At 34.3% G+C, this 25,436-nt stretch overlaps 3 protein-coding genes across 3 annotated transcripts; 1 reads left to right on the top strand and 2 right to left on the bottom strand.

Moving 5' to 3' along the window:
* The first annotated feature begins 846 nt into the window (after positions 1-846).
* On the top strand, positions 847-4,720 carry LOC107938586 (syntaxin-22). The gene is made up of 7 exons (XM_016871800.2): positions 847-1,193; positions 1,519-1,612; positions 2,034-2,173; positions 2,432-2,506; positions 3,041-3,198; positions 3,293-3,393; positions 4,376-4,720. Exons 1-7 carry the CDS (start codon positions 1,006-1,008, stop codon positions 4,439-4,441), a joined length of 822 nt encoding a protein of 273 aa, XP_016727289.2. The 5' UTR covers positions 847-1,005; the 3' UTR covers positions 4,442-4,720.
* LOC107938588 (mitogen-activated protein kinase kinase 10) lies at positions 4,656-7,027 on the bottom strand. Its single transcript, XM_041090642.1, has one exon. The coding sequence runs from the start codon at positions 7,025-7,027 to the stop codon at positions 5,969-5,971; it is 1,059 nt and encodes a 352-aa protein (XP_040946576.1). The 3' UTR covers positions 4,656-5,968.
* Positions 7,028-8,576: 1,549 nt separating this feature from the next.
* Positions 8,577-11,535, bottom strand: LOC107938587 (heat shock factor protein HSF8-like). Its single transcript, NM_001327418.1, is given in 2 exon segments — positions 8,577-9,815; positions 11,124-11,535. Coding segments are annotated over 2 exon segments (1,548 nt in total). The 5' UTR covers positions 11,433-11,535.
* Positions 11,536-25,436: the final 13,901 nt, after the last annotated feature.

The raw sequence follows: 25,436 nt of genomic DNA, 5'->3' as shown, positions 1-25,436 counted from the left end.
GTTTGTGACTATCGGCTGAACAAAAATTTGTTACTTTTAAATCAAAATAAATTCTTTTAACTTTTAAATACGTATACCACTTAAGTAATAAAAACAAATATAAAATTAATATTTCTAAAATAAATTTAAATAAAATATCCATTACCCATTTTAGAATATTCTAATAAAAATATTATTTTCACAAAATAAAAAAATTTATTATTTAAAAAATACATGGTAAGGTAAATATATAACTAATATTTTTACAAAGTTAAAAATAAATAATGTTTTCTAACATTCATTTGGTGTAATTTATTGGAAAAGATTAAAATATATTGAAAATAATAAATTAAAATAACAAATAAATAAAAAGTTGATTTCATCATAATTCATCCTAAATGAATTTTTATTCCAATTTTATTCCATTATATGATTTTTTTTATTAATATAATTTTTTAATTACTTATATTAAATATATATTTTTAAAAAGTTAAAATGTGAAACAAATTTAAAAAATTAATGTTTATTATGTAATACTTTATGCTAATTAGAAATTTTTTTAATTATAAGGATTTTTATGTTAATTGGATTTTATTATAATAAAGATTATTTATAGGTTTGGAATTTTAGAAAAATAAAAAAATATTTTTTTAAAAACTTAAAACATTTATTATAAATGGAATTTATAATAACAAATTAATGTATTCCAAAATCATTTTTTCATCTATATTTAATTTAGGAAATAAAATGGTTTAAAACATTATTTTTATTTACAAAATATATAAAAGAAAATTTACAATGATTAAAATTTATTTATAATATCAATAAAATAATTTAATATATTTTAATTCATACATAAACTCAGCTAAGAAATTAGTATATATGTAGTCTTCTTTTTTTTCTTTAACAGCCTTCTCGCCGTGTTTGTTATTTTCCCACCCTCTTTCCCGAAAAAATTTAATCTCAAAATTTTCTCGGGAAAGCGAGGGTTTATTACAAACACAGCTATATAGTGGAGCAGTAATCATGAGCTTTCGAGATCTGGAAGCCGGACGGCCATTGGTGTCGAGGCAAAACCTAATCAACGGCAAGCAAGACGCCACGCAAGCAGTTGCCTCTGGCATTTTCCAGATCAACACCGCAGTCTCCACCTTTCAGCGGCTCGTCAACGCCCTCGGTACTCCTAAGGATACGCCTGAGCTCCGAGAAAAGCTGTGAGTTCTTGCCCAATTCAATTGCCATTGCAATTTTTAAGTGATCACATGATTTCAATCTTCATAGTCTTCTGATTTTGATTCAGAATACACGAAATTTTAGTTTAATTTTGTTCAATTGCACTTAGCTTAGCTTCGATCTTCTATTTGAAAGATTCAATTACGGATGATTCACTTGTTTCTTTATATATACTGCCAGTTAGCAGACTACTTCCTTGTATTGCGTGGGCAAGTAGTTCTTTCTTTCGAATTTCTTAAGTGATTTTTTACTATATGCTAATTAGATTATCAGTGTTCAGTGTAGCTGATATGGTTAACTTGGCAGGCATAAAACAAGGCTACATATTGGGCAATTAGTGAAGGACACTTCGGCTAAACTTAAACAAGCTAGTGAAACAGATCACAGTGCCGGAATTAGTGTAAGTTCGGGATGATAAACTTGGTGTTTTCCATTCATATACACACATACATATATATATTCATTCTATTATGTTTGTGGCAATTCATGCATAGATTAATGAACTTATTGCCTAAATCGCTTGATCAGGGTCAAAACCAAAAAAAATTTTGGATTGAAATTAAGTTATTATATTTTATGAGAGCTAAAATCCAATTTTACCATTGTATTAGCTTATATCTTCATAAACTTTAGGATTTTCGGGGGGCCAAAATGTAATTTTATCATTTATTAACTTATAATCTTATAGATTTTGTAGTGTTTGCAAGTGCAAATTTTCCATTTTAGAGGGGGCCAGGGACCCTGCCTGCCTCTCTTTTCCCTCCCTCGCATTTCTCTTGAGGAAGTGCTTGATGCCTTTTAATTCCTTTAATTAATTATAGGCCAGCAAGAAGGTAGCAGATGCTAAACTTGCAAAAGATTTTCAAGCAGTTTTGAAAGAGTTTCAGAAGGCTCAACGACTTGCAGCTGAAAGGGAAACATCATACGCTCCATCTGTTCCCAAGGCAGTTCTTCCTTCAAGGTATCTAACTGTAGGAAGGTTTATCCGTAAATAGATGGATTGTAGTGCATTCAATGTTTGGTGTTCATGGCATACATGAACAAATAAAGTCATTTTTAACAAATTACTTATAAAACATCCATATTTATTATTGATTTTCTGCAATTTAACGGTTGCAAATACAAAGGATATGGTGGTCACTTTTGTGTTACATTTTAATCATGATTTAAGCGTTTGCATGTTATTCTTATGCTCGATGTTTGTTCCCGTTATACACAGTTACTCGGCTGATGAGGTAGATGTAGGTTCAGATGGAGGGGCTGTACAGCAAGCCTTTCTTCTGGAATCAAGAAGGTAAGTTCTCTTTATAAATTCTTGTGAATCATCCTTTACATATATCATGCAGACTTTATCTTTTTTCTGGAATCTGGAGATGGATTTTCTTGTTTTTTTGTTCCTATTTGTTGTTCATAGTCCTTAAGCAGTTTGGTTCAGTTTTTTATATAGATTCTGGACTTATATGAATCCTCCATAGTCCAGGCCAGTTATTTTTCCTGGTATGTGTTTGTTTGTGTACGTACACTTTTTTCCTGTTTGTTATCTATATATGCATGTATTAGATTAGAGCATCATAATCAATATAGAAGGGCAATACAATGAAGGATTCTAAATACTTAGGAAGGGCAATTTCTCATATTCATTCCTTCAAGCCATTTATAGATTCAATACAGGTTTCCTATGATTTGTTCCCTGATTTTTGGAAAAACTTTATGTGATCCACCGTGCTATTTGTTTGTAGACCGTTTATCTGTTTTGTTATCATAGTATTTATTTTTATGAATGTATTATCACACTATGGCCTTAGTTTTGAAAATCTTCTTCTTGCAGACAGAAGGTTTTGCTGTTGGATAATGAGATCACATTTAATGAGGCTGTCATTGAAGAAAGAGAACAAGGAATTCAAGAAATTCAGCAGCAAATTGGTGAGGTGAATGAGATCTTCAAAGATCTCGCAGTGCTAGTACATGAGCAAGGAACTATGATTGGTAAAGCATTTCAGTTTTTGCATTAGATCACGATGAATTTTCTGACCATTTAGGTTATGTTTTTAAAAGTAGTGAAACTCAATCTATTCTGCAGATGACATTGGGACTCATATCGAGAATTCACGGGCTGCCACTATACAGGCTAAATCCCAACTTGCGAAAGCTGCAAAGACTCAGAGATCAAATTCTTCCCTGGTAACATGCAATGCTCTGATTTTTATGTTTTATTGGATTCTAAAATTTTGCACAATATGTAAAGCACCATCATGACTAACATACCCACTTTGTTTGTCCCCCTTTTATTGGGGGGCCATTGGACATAGTGTGCGGTCGACTTGTGATCTCAACCAAAAAGTTTCAACCTTGATTTACCCAAATTCAAGCTCGATTCAATATGATTTGACTCAAACCCGAAATAGCTTGAATCTGAAACAAATGATCCAAACCCGAAATGACTTTTCAAGTAAACCAAAATGATATGAACTCAAGATGATCTAACCCGAAAAACTCAAGTGGCCTTCTTGAATGATCTTAACTTGAAATGGTTTGAACATGAAACAACCTGAATGCGAAATGACCTGAAAATTTTAAAATTCCCAATTGTTCCAAACTAAGATTAACCAATCCACAACCAATCTGATGGATCTAGTCTATGGCTTCTTTCCTTTGGTGGGCATGTGAATCCCTATTGATTGCACACCTGAGTTGTCTAGTAAACTGTCGATGAGTAAAAGTACCATGGAGGCTCATGTACTAGGAGTTAGATTATATTTTGTCCCTTCAAATAAAAAAAATGGGAAAATTAATTCCTGTACATTAAATCAATGAGTAAAGCGATCATTTTTATTAAAAATTTCATCAATTTACACTGTTAAAAACTAATGTTGTTAACAGAATAATCAAATAGTGACATGGTGTACCACGTGTATCTTACGATAATGTACAAAGACTAGTTTTTAACAGTAAAAATGGATGGAATTTTTAGCCGAAGGATTAATTTGCTTTTTGATCCGATGTATAAAGACTAATTTATCTATTTTCTGAGTAAAGGGAGAAAAATGCAATCTGAATTCTAGTACATGGGGCTCAATAGTACTTTTACGTTGGTTTCATCATCGAAAGCTCCCATAATCAAATCCATCCAAGAACTTAATTCGTTACTCCTTTTTTTGGGCAGACCTGCTTGCTTATGGTGATATTTGGAATCGTGATTCTGATTGTGGTCATACTACTAGTAGTCTAATCGGAAACTAAAGATCATCTCAGCAACGAGACGGTGATCTCTTCGCCTATGTATTTGATTATGTTGTTCTATGAGAAATGATGGCCAACAGGAGTTCACTCCTAGTCTTAGTATACTATATTGCGGGTAGCTCTATCATCCATTATCATCATGTGTTTGTTCTTTGGGATGGCGGTGTGTCTCTTTTCTGAAAGTTGGTGTTTGGGTTTGTAGACTTTTTGTGTATTTTACCCTTTTGTTTTACACTTCTTCTGATATTTACCGTGGTAAGAGTTTTAATTCTTTGGTTTTCATGTCAATATGCATACATACATATATGCATTTGCATAGTGTCTTATTTCCATGAAATTGTGATTGTGCTACCTTTTTTTATATTTCTTAACTTAATGATACCTAGAGAACAATTTTATCAAGTAGAAATTGACATCATGTTTGTTTACTTTTGGGTCACCTTGAGACATAGGGTGAGCAAAAGTTGGTTCAAACCGGTTTAACCCATGGTTTTTGGTTAAGCCGGTTCAGTCAGTTACGATAGTTAAAGATAATCTTTTATGTAAGTCAGTTATCAGTCATGAATTTTTATAATTGAATTGATAGATTTAACCAATTTCAAATAAATATGTAATTTAGGAAAAAAGGTCTTTCCAGTCCCTATCAATTTCGATATTGAGCAAATCAGTTCCTCTAAAAAAATCTAAGCAATTTAGTCCCTGTCAATTTCAAAAGTAAGTAGTTAAGGATAATTAATCACATCGTTAATGTTTTTCATAATGTTTTTGTAAATGCCGAGATTAAATTTATTAAATTTTTTAAAACTAAGACTAAACTAACAAAATATATAAACATCAAAAGCTGATGAAAACTAAAGTGAAAAAATATTTTTTTATGAAAATATATAAGCCACCATGTGGCATTCTCTAATTTGTTGGAAATTTCTTTTAACGTCAATTAACTTTTTAGACTAAACATCATGATAGAAGAATATTTTAAGTATCAAATTGGGATAAAAAAAAGCTTAGGTATCAAAGTGAAAAAATAAATATACTTGGGAAGTCAAATCACAAATTAAGCCAAATTAAAAATTCTGCTATATTAGTTGTCACATCATCAAAATTTTAAAAAAAGTCAATTATCATGATTGATTGTACTATTTAATTAAAAACTTAATTGATTTTTAAATTATTTTTGATAATTTTTTTTAATATTGTATTTCAATTATTTAATTGAACCAAACAGATTGATACTCAAATAATTTAAATAAAAAACTTTGATTTTAACTTTTCTACAGTATATCTCTTCTTTGTTAGTGCTCAACTAAAACCTATTTAGGTGTAATTTATTTCTCCAAGTAAAAAAGTTAAATACAGGGTTTAGATTTGCAGTCACAAATGCAAATTAGTGCTCTTAATTTTCGATGCAAATTGAAAAAACTCGTTAATTTGAAAACCCCCAAAATAAGCCTCTGATCAAACGATTGGAGAAACCCTAAAACTACAAAGAAAAAGGCCCTCAAAATTGACGAATCCTTTATCGCAATTCAAAAGTGCCATTCACAAAAGGGTGATGAAGAAGCTCATCCACTGTCCCTCTGTTTCTCCAATCTTTCTCCAGACACCTTCTCACAAAGCTCCTAAAATATGGCGAAACCGTTTCCGGCATCTGCGGCCTTTCTCCGAAGCATATAGCGCACATCAATGCTGCCCAGTCGGGTTTTTCTCCGAGACCAATTAACGGATAACGACCGACACAACATTCCAACACCACCACGCCTAGCGACCAAATATCGCCAACGAAACCATCAGCATTACCCCCATTCCACCTCTCAGGATCGACCCTCTCAGGGCTCATGTAAGCGCATGTTCCCATGAACGTATCGTAGGCATTCCGTGTGCCTACGACAATCTTACTCACTCCAAAATCTGCAATCTTCACTTCTCCTTTCCCATTTATCAATAGGTTCGATGGTTTTATATCACCATGCACGATTTGCATTCCATGTAGGTATTGTAACCCTCGCAAGACACTTCGGGCTATCCCCGAAATTACATCTTCAGGCAAATTTGCCCTCACCCGAAGTTCGTCGTATAACGATCCTCTTTCCATATGTTCCATTACGAAACAAAGCTCTCCTCCAATAGTATCGAACACCGCGAAGCATTTCACAACAAATTGCGAATCAACCCTTTTCAAGATTTCAGCTTCGCATGCCGCTTGATGTCTTATGGCGGTGTTTTGATCAAAACGAAGCACTTTCAACGCGTAAACAGATGAGCTTTTACGGTTCCGGACTTTGTAAACAGTGCCACCATTGCCATGGCCGATAACCGAGAGCCTTTCAAGGTCAGAGAGGCTTTCGATGTCTGGAGATGTTGGACCAATGGCAGATAGCAATGCCGTGTAATGAGACTGTTGCAGGAAATCGGCTGCCGGCAATGGTGGTAGAGATAATCGGAGTCCCTGTTGGTGCCTTCTCTCCCTAACTAGTGCCATTTTCACACTTGTAAGAAACAATAATGAATGATAGATCAAAATCAATCTAAGAAGTATAAATACAAGAGATGTTATGCTGGGCAGTGATAACTCCATGATCTATGGAACTGTATGTTATGTGAACCTTTGTTAGTTCTGGTACTAACACGTGTCTTTTTATCTTTTTTTGGGGTTTTTTTTGTAAGATATAAATGTATTCTCTCTAGTAACAAGATGCCAATTTTCATGGATAATCGTTAAACAGTAAACATGTGCTTCTAAAATTAAGATCTCAAATGAAAAATAAGGGGAAGAGATTTTTATTTCAGCAAATAATGATAATAATAATAATAATTAGACAAGAGGTCCCTAAACTATAATATAGATTTTAAGTAGGTCCTCCATTGACCTAGCTGTTAGCTTAGACATTACATGCTAATTCGAAACATTTAAAATACAAGGATCAAATTCAAGACATATATATATACGTACGCATGGATAGCTTAGATCTATCATATTAAAAAAAATAACCCTCCTAAATTTTAATACAATATCTATTTTTTTAACATACTAGACACAAGTTGTCCAGGTATAAACATGTTTAAACTTTGATCCACATATTCTAAATATGCACCATGATACAATAGGCTAATAGAAAGACTTGATTGATACACTACCAATATACGTTTGGCATTTGAGAAATAAATTAAAATCGAAAGCATAGTTCGGGGACATCTAATGTAATTAACCAAAAGAAAAAACTTTAACCACACAAGGGATGTAAGCAAATATTAGTAGTAAGGTAAGGTGAGAGAGTTAATAGGATCACAACGCGAAATGGAAGGCCAAACCATGTAGCAGTCCTTATTCCCCATTAACAACTATAACAAAAGCTTGCTAAATAAATCAAACTTCAAAAAGTTACGAATATAAGACAATCAAGTATCAACTTCATGCAATAGTCCTACTATCTAAAAGCCTTTCATTGCCTGCCCCAAAGAATAAGAACAAATGTATATGCAGTGTAATATTGCATAATGTGCCCCTTTTAAACTACATTTTTTGTGTCTAAAAATATATTTTTTAATATTTTTAAAAAAAGAAAAAAGAAAAAAAAAAAGAAGAGGAAATGAGGGTCTTGTGCAATGTCTAATTTTCTACAGATTTCATGCTTGATACAATCATATTCTAATCATTTACAAAAATAATCCAACATTGTAACAGTTAAACTGATAGGAACACTCATGGAACAAGCCACAAACAGAAACCCATGCCAGGCTATATATACATAAAAGGTAAAAGTATCATGGAGACACTTGAATTAAGAGCCAAATTGCATTTTACTCCTTTACTCAAAAATTGAACAAATTAGTCTCTATACATTAAATTAGAGAGCAAATTGGTCCTTTCTATTAAAAATTTCATCCATTTCTATTGTCAAAAACTGACATGACTGACAAAATAATCAAATAACACCACGTCTACCTCATTCTAACACACAGGGACCAATTTTTAACAGTAAAAAGAGATAAAAAGAGATAATGAAGGCATTAATCATTTTCTGACGCCTAAAATAAGAGGATCATGTGATTATAAAAGTAAACAAATATAACTTTCGCGTTTACCTAAAATAAATGAAAGGTAATGTACATTTTGGTACAAAGGCTTATGACCTGTTGTTATCAGATCCAAGAAGACCCATTTGTTCTGTAAGATTATCCATATACTGAGATTCGTCCCATCCTTTGTCCATTGGCTGCCCTTCATTTCCCTCGCCTTTACTATCCATTGGCGTTGATTCAATATCCTCAGGCCCTGGACTTGGCACAAGAAGGTCTTCCCAAAAGGCATCTATGTCAGGAAGGTCATCAAGTTGTAAGGGAATTGAGCCATTTACAACTAATGTAGAGGGATCGATAAATCCACCATTCCCAGTTTCAGATTCCACGTAATTTTCTGCTGGCATATCAACAATGCTTTCTTGGACCATTTCCGGCATTTCAGAAACCTCAGGCATACTTATATCTGTCTGAGGAATGGACATGGCTGCTGGCTTTTGTGCTCCAACAAGTGCACTCATATCTGGAAATCGCGATGTTGTAATTTCTTCGGAGGATGTTGTACATGGGGAAGGTTGTATTTCAGATATTGCAGCTGAGGGACTATGCCCTGGAATCCATGAAGTAGCTGGCACATACGTTGAACACCCTGAAGTTGGTGGGACCTCTTTAAGAGTCACCCCTGAAACACGGCTTGCAGAGTTACCACCATCCAATCCACTGGATGCAGACACATCATCACCGATCAGGAAATTTTCATGATTGTTGTTAAAGGAGTCCAGCCTGGGAGAGGAATCCCCTTTCATAATCTGCCTCAGCATTTCTTTCGCCTCATTCAAAGGTTGATATTTAATAATCTGTCCATCAGATGCAGCAGAAGTATCATTACCATCCTGCTTGAGCCTCCTTTTCTTGTTGGCTTCACTTATGCGCCTATTGCTCTCATTTTGTTGCTGGACAAATTGAGCCAAAAAGCCAGGGCTCTGCATAGCCTTTGCTAAGAATGACATCATCTGCTGCTGACGCTGCTCCATCCCCTGAAGACGTTGCACCATGACCTGCAGCTGGTTATCAGTAGCCTGTTGCTGCTGCCTCAACCTAACAAGTTCCTGCATAAGCACATTCTTGTCTCTCTTAAGCCTCTCAACCTCTTCCTCAAGCCCGAATTTCCCAACCTCAACACAGGCATCCACAGATGAACTCTGTCCATGTGATTGCTGTGTCTGCTGATGACCGTGGCCATGAGCTGGCTTTCGCCGGCTAATGTTTCGAAGTAGGTGTTTCTGACCTCTTAAAAATCCCTCATTTGCAAATTCCCAACGGTCTGGATCAACTTTTCGAAAACCCTGTAAAAACACAGGGACAAGAACAAAATAATTTGGGGAAAAGCAGATCACTCAGAATAATTGTTACTAAAACATAACACTAAGTAACTAAAGTAGGTATGAAGCAAATGTCACTGCCAATTAGAAGAATAGATTTCATGTCCATCATATGATTCCATTCTCCCTTAAAATGCCAAAGCTTTCAAGGCAATACCATTCAACAATAAATCATACTTGGTTTCAGAATTCAGCAGCTGCAAGCAACTTGTCTCAGCTTCTGAGTCATGGTGCAAGTATCAGACAATTAACACCATTTTATATACATTTTCACCAAAACTTTGTAAGTGAAAAAAACATTTCCCATTTCCCACGGACAATCACTTGTTGGATGCCACAGATTTCCCATCTCCATTCCAGCAAAATGATTAAACTATCAATCAGGATCAGTATTCACTGTTTATATTAAGAAAACATGCATTTGATGTGGCACCTACATTTGGAACATCATAAACAAAGAAACATATAACTCAACTCAAAAGGAAATCAGTGCAGGATCATGTCATAAACACAACACAGTGCACATGGTATAAAAATATTACACCGCCAAGAAAACCATTGGTTTTACTGTATTAAAGAGATGGCAGTGGATAAGCTGATACTTATAGAAGAATCATGCAATTAACAGATTACTTTATCTTCAATTTTATTGCTAGCCAAATGCAGGTAGTAGAACTTAGTCAACACTCAACACAAGCGGTAAAAGTGTACATAATGATATAAGCAGTAGCTGTATTGTCGCATTATGGGTGTACAGGTGCGAAAACGAATTAAAAGTAAAAACAACAATTTGTTTCCCACTAAATCTAAATATCTTTTTCATCTCTTCCTTTCTTCTTCTTCTAAATCATTCTTCATTGATACATCTTCTTTAGTTTTCCGGAATTTCTTCATTTCCGTTATCTCTGATATTGTCAATCAAGCTGAGTTTCCATCGTATAAAGTTCAGTAAAAGTAATGCATAAAAAGCAAAAAAAACCCTTAAATCAGTAATCCTCTAATGTTATCCTTTTCCTAAATCTTCTCAGCAGTCTTATAGATGAGTCGATCAAATCCAAATAATTGACACGATTTGGAACAATTTCACATACGCAATAAATCCTAAGGAAGACGAGGGAAAACAGAAAAAACTTCACAAATCAAACTAAAAGAAACAAAATCAATTAAGATTTTCCATTTTTTTGTAATAAAGTCAAGTTCAGATAGTAAGTAAAACTGAGCTCAAATATAAGCGAAAGGTAAAAGAGATAAAAGAAAATAAAAATGGCGTACGTAAGTGTTTAGTTGCCTGACGAAGCTTGAGAAGTTGTTATGCTTGAAATACTTAGGCAAAAGATCCCGTGCGAACTCCGGCGGGTTCCAAACAACGAAGCTATTGTTAGATGGGCTCCAAGAAACTATAGCATCGGTAGCAGGATCATCCACCATATCGTAACTCTTACTCAGGAAAGGAGGTGGAGTGTTAACACTTTGCACCGGCACCGGTTTTGGCGCCGTTTGAGGTTGCGCCGTCGTTTGAGATTCTCCGCCGCTCGTCGACGCATCGTTTTGGCTGTTTCCACTGCTACTCACTCCATCCATTCGACTTTACCGGCTTTTTTATAATTAAAAGAAGCGAAAATCAGGAAAAAAAAAACCAGAGAAAGGGTCTAGGGTTTTAAGAGATTGTTAAGTTGGGCCATTGGAGGAGACTTGGGAATTTTTTAGGGATTTTGAAAAATGTGAGACTGAAAGATAGTGGTGGGGAGCAGAGAAAACAGACAGGTGGCTGTACGGACAAGACTGATATGGCGTTTTAAAGGGGAGATGACAAACCGGCACGGGGCGGTTTTTTTTTTCCTTTTTTGGGCTTTTAAGTCACGAAATCTAATTAAATCATATAAGGACAAAATTAATAGCTAATTAGTTCATTTTCTACATTCTGTGCGGTGCGTTTAGTTTATTTTTTGTCTTACGCTATAGTATCGCTATAGTATCTAATCTTACAGCCACCGCTGTTTTTACACTAACTGTAAGTAAATGCACCGTCCATCCAAACTCACTCTTAGAGATATAGATCGTTTTTACTTAAGTAATTAATAAGGTAAAAGCGTGCTCTATAAAATACGTTTTTTAAAAACATTTTATACAAAATGTGCTAATTTCAATAATTAAATCCATCCATTCACTTAAGATTTTTAATTTTCCTGATTTTAATATTTATTGTTTTTATTTTTAATTAACGTAATTAACAAACGTATTGCTTTTAAGTTTTTATTTTATTTTTAATTAATAATTTATTTATATAGAGTAGAAAAATAAAGATTTGACATATAAAAATTATATATAAAGAAAATATATTAAAAAAATAATTGAGATTTTTTAAAAAATAAAATAAAATTTCACCTACATTGTATAAATAAAGAAATTATTTATTAAAAATAAAAAATAAAAACTTGCAAACAACATGTTTGTTAATTAAAGCTTTATTTTTAAAAAAAAAATTGAAAGCAAGAAAAACAAATAAAGTCTAAAAGATGATTTGAACTTAGATTATTATTCGTAACGCGTTTTTTTCTCGTAAATTATCTCATCAACAAAAATATTTAAATATCTTTGTCAATGGTGAAAGACATAATTTGCATGCCACTCATGTTTAAAATTATTTTTATCTTTCTTTTTATTTATACATTTTTAAGAAAAATAATTAAGTAATTTGATTTTTTTTTTCAATACGATACTTCTATTTTACAAAAGTTATACATTTTTGTACGTAGAGGTAACAATGTTAATTTTTTAGTATTTAATTCAGGTTTTATAATTGATTTGATGAAAATTTATAATTAGCTAATAATATTATCTAGTGGCGAAGCCAAAGGGGCTGGCAGGGGCACCGGCCCCCCTAAAATAGACTTTTTTTTTATTTAAGTCCTTTATAATTTATAAAATTTTTAATTATTAATGGTAAAATTACACATTAGCCCCCAAAATAATAAAAAAATAATTTAAATTTAAACTATAAAGATATAGATTATTAAAATAGTGAGATTGTATTTTTACTATCATAAAAATATACAATTTAATTTTGACCTCCCAAAAAATTTTTTTGGCTCCGCCGCTGATTTTAACAATTAATTTTCATCAAATCAACTTTAAATACAAAGTTAAATAAACTAACAATAAACACTAAATTTATTCTATTAAAAATCATGAAAAAAAATCAAAATCAATAATATTAGCAATCAAATTTCACCAAATCAACCCTATAATCCGAATTAAATACTAAAAATTTAACGTTATTACCTTTTGATATCAAAATATATATAACTTTTTTATCAAATATGTGTACCTTATTGAATAGAAAAAATAACACAGATACCACATTAGAAAAGAAATGTCAAACTCGGATACCAAATAACATGTTTAGCTTTAAGGAAATTTTTAAAAGTTATGCTTTCAGATAATCTTATATTCTGTCAACTAAACAATAAAATCTTTACCTTTTCATTTGAACGAAACCAAAGTTATAAATAATATTACATTTTGATAATTCTATTATCGAATGTAATTTTTTTTTCTTTTTTGTAAATTAAAACACGTCTTGATTTATCTTTACGAGTTTGACCATTTTAAATATTTTCATTTCAAATATTTATTAATTAGATTGAATAATTTAAAATGTTAAATTTTTTTATGTTGAAATGAATAAAAAATGGTAGGTGTAAATGACATAATTGTCATCATGTCATGAACATTGTAGAATATTATGCTTCCTGCTTAGGCGGCCCTTTTTATACAATAACATTGGCAATAATATTCCATGTTTTTTCATAATATAAGGCTTCAATGTCATTCTCCTTTTAAATCAAACTATATAAAAATTACTTCATAAAAGTTAATAATTTTTATATTTTCACCCCTCAATTTCAAAAAATTTTAAAATAACTAAGAGTATACAAAAGCCAAGTCAAACCGACTAAATCGATTGAACCGATTGATTTCGATTTTACCGGTTAGTTTATTTTGTTGCGATTTTAGGTCTGTTGCAAAGGTCAAGTAAAATGATTTAGTTGGTTCCGTTTTTTATTTTTGTTAACCAAATTTAACCGACTTTAAAAATTCTATTGTTTTAAAATATCTAAATCCAACCCATATTCATATATATATTACCTGAGCCCAACCCCCCCCAAAAAAAATAGAAGTGGCCATGGGCCGGTTCGGGTTGGGTCTAAGCATGATATTAACATGCTTTATGTTTTTCCAAGTTTGGCTCGGGCCAAAATATGAGTTTAAAACCCGCCTATATTTGCAAAAGATTAACTTAAGCCCATTGATATTATTTTTAAAAATATATATATTTTATTTTATTTTAATATTTGATAATTTTATACCTTTTTTATTTATTGAAATTTTTTATATAATAATCTTAACATTATTTTAATATTTACAATAGAGTAGTATTATTTATTTAGTATAAGTTTATTTTTTAATGTGTTCTAAATTACATAATATATAAAAATTACATAATATAAAATATTATAAACTTATAAATTGGTCAAGTTGGGTTGGGCTTGGGCTTTGAATGTTCAAGCCCAAGCCCAACCCATATTTTAAACGGGCATAAAATTTTTGCTTAGGCCCATTTTTCGAGCCTAATATTTTTATCCAAATCCTCCCAAATTTCAAATGAGCCTTGTTGACACCATTTTTTGGATGAAAACGGGGTCGACTTGGATTTTGAAAATGAAACGAAATTGGGAGTCGCCACCAATCTTTTTTGATGAGGTGTGATCGGGTCACCTCGTAAAAACGGTTGTTTTTAATAAACGATTTAGATTTTATTAAAACAACGATTTTTGTCTACGAAATTCAGAAAAATGGGTTCGGGAGTCGGTTACGCACGAGGAAGGATTAGCACCCTCGATGCGCCCAAAATTGGTACCTAGTTGATTAATTAGTGTCTTAGTGTCAAAAATTGAAAATTTGAAGAGTTTTAAAAATACGATCCTTAAAAGAAACTCTGATAACGTGAATTGAAATGTAAGATTCTCTTGTTCCGAAGGAATATCACATCCAGCACGTTAGGACACGATACTCTAAACCATCGAAACCAAGATCATCTTATATTTTAATGAAACCATACTTTGAAGCTTTAAGAGGATATTTGGCTATTTAGTCGAACGAGAAATCGAAACCCAGCACGTTAGGGCACGTTTTCTCGATTTTCCAAACGCGAAATATTGCCTCATTTAGAAAAATTTTCCTTTTGATGTTTAGTGTCAATGCTTGACAGAACAACAACGAATACGACAAGGTGAGCAAAGTAAAATGAGTAACAACAATACAATAGGCAAAATGAAATGACGATGCGATTACATAAGCAAAGCATACAAATAAATAAATAGAACTAACATTTTAGAAAAAGCACAAGTGTACATGAATAAATAAACAAACGCCAAATAACAATGATGACAATAAATACAATTATGTAAAAATGTATATACATGTATAATTTTAAGCCATAAAATAAGAAATGCGTATCAATTATAGAATATGAAAACATAGATAAATATATACATACATAAAAAATCGGTAAATATTATAAAATAAAAATGTAAATATGTGTTTATATATATTTATAAATTATGATAATATCAAATATATGTATGTGAATTATAAAATATGTGAAATATACAAAAAGCATTTTAAGAATATAAAGAATATATATAAGTATGTATATGATGTAAAATATGCATAAATATAGGTAAGTATATAAGAATTATGAAATGTGAAAAATATATTTAAGTATGTATAAGTACGTATATATATACATATATATGAATTAAGATGTATGTATTTATGCCTATATCTATGTATACATAAAAATATGAAATATAAAAATATAAAAAGTATATTTATAATAAATGAAAAGTATGTACGTAAATATATATTATAAAAATGTATCAACAATTTAAAATTATGAATATTAAAATATTTTAATATAATAATATATAAGATGATGACATATATATTTAGCGATATTAAAAATCCATATAACATACATAGAACATATATAGTATATGCCTACCTTAGAAATGATAAGAATAATAATAAAACTATTTTCTATGCTACATAAATACATACACATATATATATATAAACAATAGTATATACAATATAATATTAGAAAAATGTATATAATAGTGTAAAATACAACTAATAATATTAAAATATATACAATGATAATATATATAAAAGATATATGTATATATAATTATATAATATAATATTAAAATATAATAATACAACATAAAAAAATATGACACAAATAAAGTATAGTATTAAGAACACACATATAATACATGAAGAATATCATAATACTAAAATATTCAGGTAATATATGCGTATATTAAAAACTAGTAATAATATTACTGAGGTATATACAAATATGTCAAGTATATATATGTATTATAAATATATAAACATATAACAAAGCATAAACTAATAAAAATAATAATAATAATAATAATAATAATAATGATAATAATAATAGTAAAATCGAAGAGCATCTAAAAAACATAAATAAATGAACTTTTTAATATAAAAAGTTAAAGGAATAAAGAAATAAGTAGATGAACAAGATAATAAATAAAACAATTTAGTTTGAAATTATAAACAGAAAATAAAATAAATAGAACAAATAAGACAAAAATAACAAATAATATTGATGGAGTAAAAAGGACAACGTGATAAGGATATTAATAGTAATAATACAATGAGCAGTTGTAATAAGCCATAAATGTAAAAATAAAGACAATGGTGAAATAAAAAAAAACAAAATGGAAACTAAAAGAATTTGAATTAACATAAAAAAATGAAGTCTAAGGCGTAAAATATAGGTAAATTAATAAATATAAAAATAAAATAAAATATAAAGGGTTGAATTTAAAAAGAGCAAGTAAATAAAATACTAAAGAAAATAAAAATAAAAGCAGAATATTGAAAATAATAAAAAAATGAAAAATAAACAAGATTAAATAGTCAAGGAACCGAAAAAAAAGAAATGAACTTTAAGGGATAAATTAAAAAGTTAGAATTTGAGCTAAAGTGAGATACATGTAAGGGAAGAGGGACTCATATTGTAAATAATGAAAAGAAGGCCATCAAGGATCGAAATGAATCACGTTGAAACAACGAGGGACTAGCTGGAAAATATTCCTAGCCTTTTATGCGCAATGTTTCGAAGGACCCAGATGTAACCCAAACGAAATTTAAGAGCTAAATTAAAAAACAAAAGAAAATAGAAAATGGGGCCTGGTCGAATAGAGTTGCAAAGGAGAAGGACTAATCTAGCAAATCTCCTGTTTAGGGATAGTGCACACCCCACTCCACCAAACACGCCGCTTCATCATCATCATTTAAACCAAAAAAAATTTCCTTTTTTATTCCATTACCAACTTTCCCTTTTTTATTCCATTACCAACTTTCCCCTTTTTTATTTTTTATTTTATTATTCCATTACCAGCCTTCCCCCAACCTTAAACAAAAACAGAGAGCTTCCCTGCTCTCTCCCCCTTTCCCTTCTCTTTTATTTTCTGCTAGGGTTTCAAAGAAACCCATCATTGCCGCCCTTCAACCGCCGCACCACCACCGCACTCGATGGCTGGCGATACACCAAAATGGGCTCCTTTAGCTCTCCCCTTTTTTACTTGTTGGAGGCTAGTTCCAAAAACGAAAAGACAAGGGTTCAACCCCCTTTTTAGACTCAACCACGCCGAACGGAGGGGAAGGCTCCGATAACGCGGCAATGGGCCGGATCTGGTGAGAATCCTTCCTCTTTCCTTTTATATATTTTCTTTTTTGTATCTTTGTTTAATAGATTTGTATAAAAAATAAAAGAAATATTAAAGAAGCAAGAAAACGAAAAACGAAAATAAAGAGAACAAAATCGGAGATCAACCTTCTGTGTGTTTTTTGTTTGATTCCTTGAAAAATATGCGAGTGATACAATTTTTTTTGGATCCCCCCTTTTACTTACAACATTTTCATTCGGGTTTTATAACTCCTCCCCTCTTTTTTTTTACATCCATCCTCTATTATTTCTGTCTTATCTTGCAGATGTTGGAGAGGTGGAGGTGGTAGACAGCATGGGAGAGTGGGAGTGGCGCTGGTGGCAGACAACATGGGAGAATGGGAGTGGTGCTGGTGGCAGACAGCATGGGAGAATGGGAAGAGGCAAGTAGGAGTCTAGGGTTTTGGGATTGGGCTTGGATGTTGGGCTAGGTTGATTTTAGGTTTTGGGTTTGAGGATAGGTTAAATGGTTTAGGGTATTGGGCTAGGATTTTGGGTTTGCTGTATTTTATTTTATTTGGACAATGGGCCCAGCAAATTTGGGCTTCTACAGCTGCCCCTCTTTGCTCGTTTTCGTGTAACGAGAACAGAGCAAAGACTAAGAAAGGCCAAATTTGCCCGGTCTTGCCGAGTCTTGACTTTTTTTGACACTTCTCTTCTTCAGGTAGCCTCATTCCGTCCACTGTGCCTTGTTGCTTCGATCCACTCTACTGTACTTCAGGAAGATCTGATTTGTAGCTTTAATCTTCTTCGCAAGGGAACGAAATTTATGTTTTCAGTCTGTTCCACTGCAACATCAGGGAGATAAGATCTCTGGCTTCAATCTGATGTGATCTACTCTACTGTAACTTCAGAGAGATAAGATCCTTTATTTTAATCCGCTCCACTGTAACTTCAGAGAGATAGGATTACTAGCTTCAATCTACTCCGCTGTAATTTCAGAGAGATAAGATCTCTGGCTTCAATCTGCTCCACTGTAACCTCAGGAAGATAAGATCTGAAATTTTCGGTCTGTTCCACTGTAATCTCAGGGAGATAAGATCTCTGGCTTCAATCTGATGTGATCTACTCTACTGTAACTTTAGAGAGATAAGATCCTTTATTTTAATCCGCTCCACTGTAACTTCAGAGAGATAGGATTACTAGCTTCAATCTACTCCGCTGTAATCTCAGATAGATAAGATCTCTGGCTTCAATCTGCTCCACTGTAACCTCAGGGAGATAAGATCTGAAATTCTTCGGTCTACTCCACTGTAATCTCAGGGAGATAAGACCTGTATAATAAACCTAATTATGCCTAATGATTAGGATGACATGATCAAAATGAAACAAATGCTCCTAACTAGACATATGTGAATGGTGTTTGCATGAATGCAGAATTTTATTTTTCCGAGAATGATCTCGCTTAGGTTGTCATTACTCGAAGTTTACTAAGGCTTTGTGACTGACGTGCTTCAACGCCTTCTCGCTTGACTGACTTTTCTGAAGAAACATTTAGCCAGACTGTCCCCATTGTAAACCTCAAAGTTATATCCACTGGGACGCCAAAATTTGTACCATCATTCTCTCACAGTAATCTAAGGGTAGAAATATGTGGCTTTTCCTCTGTCCTCTTTTATCACAATTCGGGGATATAGGATCTGAACCGTTCTGGTTTCCTACACCATTCTCAAGGTGTCGTACCAAAGTCTTATGCGCAAGTGAAGGCTCTCTTCTCCGAGGTAACCTCTTCCTATTGCCTGATGATCATTGCTTGCTTGTTCATTTAAGCTTTGTAACACGACAGCTTGTCATTTTGTTCAATCAATGTTTAGACAACAAAATCTGAAAGGATAGTCTTTAACTTAGACTCTTCCTTCTTAGATATTTCACCCTTTAAACTTGGTATTTTCTAAACAATAGTCATGTTTCAGGTCCCTATATTATTTAGAAATTTTCCAGAGTAATGTGCAAAACTTCTTTCCTAAAAGTTTTATTAGTTTGTTAATCATTATTCCTATGCAACATATTTGCAAAAAGATCATAACAATGGATAAGAATAAAGCTAGTTCTGATCATAACTCGAATAAAACATCAAAGATGGTGAAAGAAGGTTAATAAAGAAGTGGATTGAGAATGTGCGTTTTCACAAAAAGAAAGGAAGAAAGAAAGAAAATAAAAGAATGTATTTTCAAGAATACACATAAGAACTAGGTGCCCCAGTTATCGCAGCTTGAGTTTCTCTATACAAACTTTCCGAAGACCCTTCTGAGTTTGACATGTGTTCAGGAGATCTGCAATACTCTGTCCATGTTCCAAGACGTTGCATATCATTTCTTATTGGTTCAAGTAAAGCAAGATAATCATATGCCCCCAATCAAAATTTGATCCGCTCAAATCCTGATGTTCCAATCCTACCCAGTACTTGAGTCGCCTTTTACGGGTTTTCGACTCAAGCCCTCTTTGGTCTCAAAGTGCCCTTCACAGGTTTTCACCTTAGCCTCTCCAAAGTTTTTTTTTTTAGGAAGCAAAGCGCCCTTCACGGGTTTTCACTTTGGTTCCCCTTTCTTTCAAGTGAAGTATTTCTTGACGGAGTCTACGTTTACAGGATTTGGTAAACTTTTGCCATCCATCTCGCATAGGATCAAAGCTCCACCAGAAAAGGCCTTCTTTACAACATAAGGGCCTTCCCAATTTGGCATCCATTTTCCTCTAAAATCTTTTTGCATAGGAAGAATCTTTTTTAGTACCAAGTCCCCTTCACGAAATTCTCGGGGGCGAACCTTTTTATTATAGGCTCGCATCATTCGTTTCCGGTACATTTGCCCATGGTGAATAGCTCTTAGCCTCTTTTCCTCTATTAGGTTCAACTGATCGTACCGAGATTGGATCCAATCGGCTTTATCCAACTGTAACTCAGATAACACCCGTAGAGAAGGGATTTCAACTTCAATGGGTAATACTGCCTCCATTCCATAAACCAGAGAAAAAGGCGTTGCCCCAGTAGAAGTTCTAACAGATGTTCGATAGGCAAGGAGAGCAAATGATAATTCCTCATGCCAATCCTTGTAGATTTCAGTCATTTTCCCCACAATCCTTTTAATGTTTTTATTGGCCGCCTCCACTGCACCATTCATTTTGGGACGATAAGGCGATGAGTTATGATGCTTAATTTTAAATTTGCTACAAACTTCAGCTATTGTGCTATTATTCAAGTTCATCGCATTGTCGGATATGATCCTCTCAGGCATTCCATATCGACAAATGATTTTCTTCTTCAAGAATTTGCTGACTACTGCTTTCGTGACATTTGCATATGAAGCAGCCTCCACCCACTTGGTAAAGTAATCAATTACTACGAAGATGAAGCGATGCCCATTAGAAGCCTTTGGTGATATTGGCCCAATAACATCCATACCCCACATGGAAAACGGCCAAGGAGAGGTCATGACGTGAAGAGGTGAAGGAGGCGCGTGTATTTTGTCTCCGTAAATTTGGCATTTGTGGCACTTCCTGGCATGATCAATACAATCTCCTTCCATGGTGGGCCAATAGTACCCAAATCTCATGATCTGTCTGGCCATCGTGAAACCACTGGCGTGCGTCCCACAAATACCCTCATGGACTTCTTCCAAAATTTTCTTGGCTTCCACAGCATCCATACATCTTAACAGTACTTGATCCTTCCTTTTTTTATATAACACTTCTCCATCTAAGACATATTCAATGGCTATCTTTCTCAGAGTTCTTTTGTCATTCTCTGTCGCTTGATCAGGGTATTCCCGATTCTTCACATATTGTAGGATACTCTGATACCAAGGATAATCATCTTTTCCCTCCTCCTCAATATTGCAGCAATTAGCCGGGGTCTCAGAGATACTCATCTGAACAGGCTTCATTGCCTCAAGTCTATTCACCTGAATCATCGAAGCTAGAGTAGCTAATGCATCAGCCATTTGGTTTTCCTCCCGTGGGAGGTAATAGAAGGTGATATCGTCAAACTCCTCAGCCAATTCAAGAACTAGTTTTCTATAACCGATTAGCTTAGGATCTCTAGTCTCTCACTCCCCTTTGAGTTGGTATATCACCAACGCTGAATCCCCGTATACTCTCAGTACTTTAATGTTCCGTTCAATGGCTGCACGAATGCCCATAATACATGCTTCATATTCTGCCATGTTATTTGTACAATCGAAGTCCAACTTGCTAGCAACAGGATAATGATCTCCACTTGGGGATACCAAAACTGCCCCAACTCCATTACCCGTAGCATTTGAAGCTCCATCGAAATTTAACTTCCATATGTGATCCATTTGAGGATTTTCTTCAGTATTCGCCACATGCATCAAGTCCTCGTTTGGAAAATCGAAATTCAAAGATTCATAGTCCTCCAAGGCTCTACTAGCTAGGAAATCGGCTATTGCACTTCCCTTTATGGCCTTCTGACTGACATATACTATATCAAATTCTGAGAGCAAGATCTGCCATCTAGCCATTCTCCCGTTCAAAGCAGTCGATTCCATTATATACTTTAAAGGATCTAACTTTGAAATCAGCCAAGTCGTGTGATACAACATATACTGCCTCAGTCGTCGGGTTGCCCAGATTAGAGCACAACACAACTTCTCAATTGATGAGTACCTCATTTCGCAATCGGTAAATTTCTTACTGAGATAGTATATTGCCCTTTCTTTCTTTCCCGTCTCATCATGTTGGCCCAATACACATCCCATGGAATTCTCCAACACTGTTAGATACAATATCAATGGCCTATCTGGACTTGGAGGTGATAAGACTGGAGTATTAGCCAAGTACTGCTTTATCTTATCGAAAGCCCTCTGACACTCTTCATCCCATTCACCCGGATTATGTTTCTTTAAGAGCCGGAATACTGGATCACATTTCTTTGTCAGTTGTGAGATGAACCGAGCAATGTAATTCAGCCTCCCTAGGAAGCCTCGAACCTCCTGGTGAGTGCGCGGGGGAGGTAAATCTCGTATTGCCTTTACTTTGTCTGGGTCAACCTCGATCCCCTTTTTGCTAACTATGAAGCCTAATAACTTCCCTGATCTGGCTCCAAACGTGCATTTGGCCGGGTTAAGCTTGAGCTGAAATTTCTTTAATCTCAAAATAACCTTTTCAAGACCTGAACATGCTCTTCTTCCGTTCTAGACTTCGCGATCATATCGTCAACATAGACTTCGATCTCCTTGTGCATCATGTCGTGAAACAAAGTCACCATAGCTCTTTGATATGTTGCTCCCGCATTCTTCAATCCGAAGGGCATTACCTTGTAACAGAATGTTCCCCATAAGGTAATGAATGTGGTTTTCCTCATGTCCCCAGGATGCATCTTTATTTGATTGTATCTAGAGAAACCATCCATGAAAGAAAACAATGAATAGCCCGCCGTGTTATCTACCAAAGTATCAATGTGAGGCAGTGGAAAGTTGTCCTTTGGACTAGCCTTGTTCAAATCCCTATAATCCACACACATTCGTACCTTTCCATCTTTTTTGGGAACAGGGACGATGTTGGCTACCCAATCCGAATACTTGACTTCTTGTAAGAATCCAGCGTCGAATTGTCTTTTGACTTCTTCTCTTATTTTCAACACAATGTCAGGTCTCATTCTCCTGAGCTTCTGTTGAATGGGTTTACAATCCTCCTTTATGGGCAGACGATGCACCACAATGTTAGTACTTAGCCCAGGCATATCTTGGTACGACCACGCGAAAACATCTTTGAACTCTCGGAGCAAATTAATGAGTCTTGCCTTGTCTTTGCGGTGATTTCAGTTCCAATTTTCACCTCCTTTCCATCCTCTAGGCTCACTATTTCTAATGATTCCCTATGAGGTAGGATATGCTTATCTCTTGTTCCACCATTCTTAACAAGTCCGGAGATGCATCATAATCTTCGTCATTTTCAAAGTCGTGGGATCCCTCTAAACACACTTCTTGCTCAAAAATAGGCTCCGCGTTTGAGGCAGCGTCACTCATGTCATTGATATCTGAAGACCTATGAGGGCATATCAAAGAATATACCAAGAATATATAAATTTATGAATATGTTTGTGCAAAAGAATTACAAATGAAAGAATTATTTGTAAGACAATCAATCAAATGGAAAATATAAAAGGAAAAAAAAAGTGACTGATCGAGATGAACGTAGACACGTATTTCATTAAAATAATGATACTTAGGCCCAATGCCTATTTCACAAAAGATTTCATATCGTTCTAGGCCAACAAACAACAGGAATGTTTTGAGCATTACTCTGAATAAGCCCTAAAGACTACAGGGATTTCTTCAGCAGTCCAATTGTTTAGCTCACTTCCAGGCTCATAAGGGCAGATCTCCAACAAGGCCCTCCTTTCCGTTGCTTCTATGGCGTTGGTATAAACATTTTCCAACATTCTTCCCATGCCGCTACCGGACACTCCACATTCAGAATGAATAAATCCTCCCGACACAAAAGATGCAGATATGTGGGGAAAGGTTAAAGGCTCACACTTAGCTTCATGTCCATTCAAACGCGCCCTTCTTTTCTCTTGTCTCTTCTCTACTTCTTTCTTTTTCTGCTTCATGTCTGGCTTGTACCCTAAACCAAATCTATCAAACTTTTCCTTCGCATTGGTGCCTCAATCCTCCCTGAAGATATTTTCCCAATCCTTTCCCGGGTAAGGCTCCTCTTCCTACCATCAATCGCAATCCCATCTCAGTGGTCCTGGATATTTTCAGTACTGGAATTCTATTTCCCTCCGCAATAAACATCGCGTTCACAAATTCTAACGACCGAAAGAACATTATAGTGCCTCATCGTTGATGTCCACATAAGGTGCATCGCTAGTCATCATTGCGATAATATCCTCCTCTGCATCTATCGTTACCAACCGATCCTCCGATACCAACTTCACCTTCTGATGTAATGATGAAGGTACTGCCCCTGCTGAGTGTATCCACGGTCTCCCCAATAGACAGTTGTAGGAAGGTTTAATATCCATTACCAAGAAATCCACCTCATAAGCGACTGGGCCAATCCTTAATGGTACCTCAATTCTCCCCATAACCTCCTTTTTTGTTCCATCAAATGCCCTTACTATGCTCTGGCATGCTCTCATGTGCGAACTGTCTATTGGTAATCGACTAAGAGTGGACAAAGGCAATACATTTAGTGCAGATCCATTATCAACCAAGGCCCTCGGGAGTGTGTACCCTTTGCATCGGACAGTAACATGCAGGGCTTTAGTAGAACCTCTTCCTCCGGATGGTATTTCATCATCATTGAAGAAGATAAAATTGTCAGCACCAATATTGTTGATCAACCGATCCAGCTTGTTTACCGAAATATCGTCAGCCACATATGTTTCGTTTAGCACCTTTAAAAGTGCATTCCGATGTACTTCTGAGTTTAGGAGTAAAGCTAATACAGAAATGCGAGCTGGCTGTTTGTGCAGTTGCTCTACAACACTGTATTCACTGTGTTTCAAAAACTTCAAAAACTCCTTTGCCTCCTCTTCTTTTATTGGTTCATTTACCAATGGCTCAACTTCTACTGCTTTCCCTTCCTCTGTTCTTTCTTCCAATTCTCTTCCTGGACGACTCTGCTTGAGCGTCATGTCTTTTCCATTGCGCGTGTAAGAACCTATTTCCTGGTTTCTTCTGCTTCTTTCCCAAAATGGTCACATTACACCGTATTCCCACCTTTTTTTCCCTTAAAATGTTTCTGTTAATTTCGGACTGAGCCTAATTCTTACTGTTACCATTTGCTGT

Source organism: Gossypium hirsutum, chromosome D03 (genome assembly GCF_007990345.1).
Source record: "Gossypium hirsutum isolate 1008001.06 chromosome D03, Gossypium_hirsutum_v2.1, whole genome shotgun sequence".
Classification (NCBI taxonomy): Eukaryota; Viridiplantae; Streptophyta; class Magnoliopsida; order Malvales; family Malvaceae; genus Gossypium; species Gossypium hirsutum.
The sequence above is the reverse complement of the archived record's forward strand: the minus strand, read 5'-3'. Positions and strand labels throughout refer to the sequence as shown.